The sequence below is a fragment of the Peromyscus eremicus genome, chromosome 18 (assembly GCF_949786415.1).
Source record: "Peromyscus eremicus chromosome 18, PerEre_H2_v1, whole genome shotgun sequence".
Lineage (NCBI taxonomy): Eukaryota > Metazoa > Chordata > Mammalia > Rodentia > Cricetidae > Peromyscus > Peromyscus eremicus.
This window is the reverse complement of record NC_081434.1, coordinates 889,457-891,989: the sequence shown is the minus strand read 5'-3', so window position 1 is coordinate 891,989 and position 2,533 is coordinate 889,457. Positions and strand designations below refer to the sequence as shown.

General features: G+C 37.3%; 1 protein-coding gene across 1 annotated transcript; it reads right to left on the bottom strand.

Annotated features, from left to right (window-relative positions):
• Positions 1-214: 214 nt before the first annotated feature.
• On the bottom strand, positions 215-1,153 carry LOC131894940 (olfactory receptor 6C2). Its single transcript, XM_059245309.1, has one exon. The coding sequence runs from the start codon at positions 1,151-1,153 to the stop codon at positions 215-217; it is 939 nt and encodes a 312-aa protein (XP_059101292.1).
• Between the last annotated feature and the right edge of the window lie 1,380 nt (positions 1,154-2,533).

The window sequence follows — 2,533 nt, the reverse complement described above, 5'->3', positions numbered from 1 at the left end:
TTTCTTCTCTAGAGTAATGAAAAGACCAGACTAAAGTAGAGAAAACCTTAGTTTCTTGGATGTACATTTTATAGTTTCAGCATTAATGATGGTAACATCACATATGATTTTAAAGAATGAGTTTCATAAGGGTAATATCTGGGTGAAATATTAGTTGTCATTGCAAAGGTTAATTCTGAAAGGAGATAATAGAGAATCTGATTTATCATGACTTCTAGCTCTTTGATATAAATGCAATCCTCTTTACAGAGTCACTGAAAGCTTGTTTCACTTGCTTGTTCCTTAAGGTATAAATGAAAGGGTTTAGTAGAGGTGCAACAGAAGTAGTGAGAACTGAAACACCTTTATTTATAGCCACTTCATCCTTAGCTGATGGCTTGATGTAGATGAAGATGCAACTTCCATAGGTGATGGAAACCACAATCATGTGAGATGAGCAGGTGGAAAAGGCCTTTTTCCTTTGCTGTGCAGAGGGGAATCTCAGAATTGTTCTGATGATGTATGTGTAGGATAGAATCACACAGATTAGGGTAATAATGAGTGCAAAGACAGCCACAAATATAACCATCTGTTCTATTACCCATGTGTCTGAGCATGAGATCTTTAGAAGGGGACCTGCATCACAGCTGAAATGATCAATGGCATTGGAGTCACAGAAGTCGAGTTGGAGGCCCAAGCTAAGGGGTGGGACGATAATCATTAAGCCAGACACCCAACATGAGACAACTAGTAAGGTACACACCTTGGGGTTCATGATGGTCATATAATGAAGGGGTTTACAAATAGCCACATAGCGATCATAGGACATAGCTGCTAAGAGAAAAAACTCAGTTGCTCCAAAGAGAATAACAAAGAATATTTGACTTGCACAAGCATTATAGGTTATGGTATTGTCTCCACTTGATATACTGTATAGGAATCTAGGGATACAGACTGTGGTAAAGGAAACTTCTAGGAAAGAAAAATTTCTAAGGAAAAAGTACATAGGTGTTTTAAGATGGGGATCCACCAAGGTGAGGATGATGATAGTCAGGTTTCCTGTTACACTCAGCATGTATGTGAGAAATAGGAAGACAAAAAGCAGAACTTGAAGTTGTGGGTCATCTGTTAGTCCCAGAAGGATGAAAGTTGTTATTGCTGAGTGGTTTCTCATTCCTGCCTGTGGGAAGTTAAGGCTTTATAAAGTCACAGCTATGAAAGTCTAGCAAAGGACTATGGATACAGATACCAACAAATGAGCCTGTATTTACTTTTTAAGTTTATATCATAACAAGTGTTGCCATTTCCTGGATTTTGCAAATGAGCAGTGGAGATTTTCTTAAGGACTCATGTTATTGTAAAAAGAGCAAAGTAAAGAATTATCTGTTGTCCTTAAGGATTTCCAGATGTAGTTGATTTTAATTCATTATGTAGATAGAAGTTACAAATGTGTCTAGAGAAACATTGTCTCAGACAAATTCTGGATATTGGATGTGTGTAGATATCTAAGAACATAAATTTTCTTCAGTACTATTTCCTGGACATTGCTTTAAGCATAAGATGTTTTTCTCCTGGAAAACAAGCAACAGAGATGATGGCAGAGTTATTTGCACTTGAAAGATGGTTAGGGTACATCTATCTTATCTATAGTGGTGCAAAATGCCATGTTCAACATACTGATGGAAGGAATATACTAATATGCTTTTTAAATTTTTTATGTATTTTTATTAGTTGATTGTGGTCATTTGCTTCTCAAATAACTAAAAGTCACAGTACATTTTGCTATTATTAATTAGATATTTATAGGCTATGCCTTTTTTCAGCGTTTTTTCAAATTTCTTTTGTAAATACATGTGATCTGACGGGGGAAAAGGAAGACAGGGAGTTCTTTAGAGAGGGGGAGATAGATAAATACAGGAGAAGGAGGTAGATAAAATAGCAATATGGATGGCTAAAAAATCCACAAGGAGTAATACTATTAACTATTTACCTAAAAAACCTATAATGCATGTAATTCAGTTTATAAATATACATATATAGTTTAAAGAAAATTTTCTCATCTGGGCTGATGGTATTCTCCAAGAGTTAAGGATCACATCACAAAAATCCTAAGCCAGTCATGAAAAGCCTTCTTTAGTGTTGTTGGCAAGGGCTGTCTAAGGTAATCTCAAAACATACAGCTTATTGCTGTTGCCTTGGATACCCCTGTCCCCAGAGGTGGAAGGTGAGTCCCTATTGCTGAAGACATCATGAACTTCAGAAACAGGGCCCAGAAGCCCTGAGCTGAAACTGGTCTAAATGCATCATCCATGAGGACTAGCATTCAGGGTACCAGAAGGCATCATGCAACCTTCCAACGGAAGGAGTAAAGTAATAGTTCTACTCAACTATGATGCCTATGAACCACACCAACGACCAGCATGGCACAATAACCCTATGGGTGCAGTAATGGCACACATACCTTGGCAGTGACCAACTGCTTTCTAATTGGACTTTAGGACTACTCAATAAGAGGGATACCATACATGCTACTAGAAACCTAGCTGACTACTCA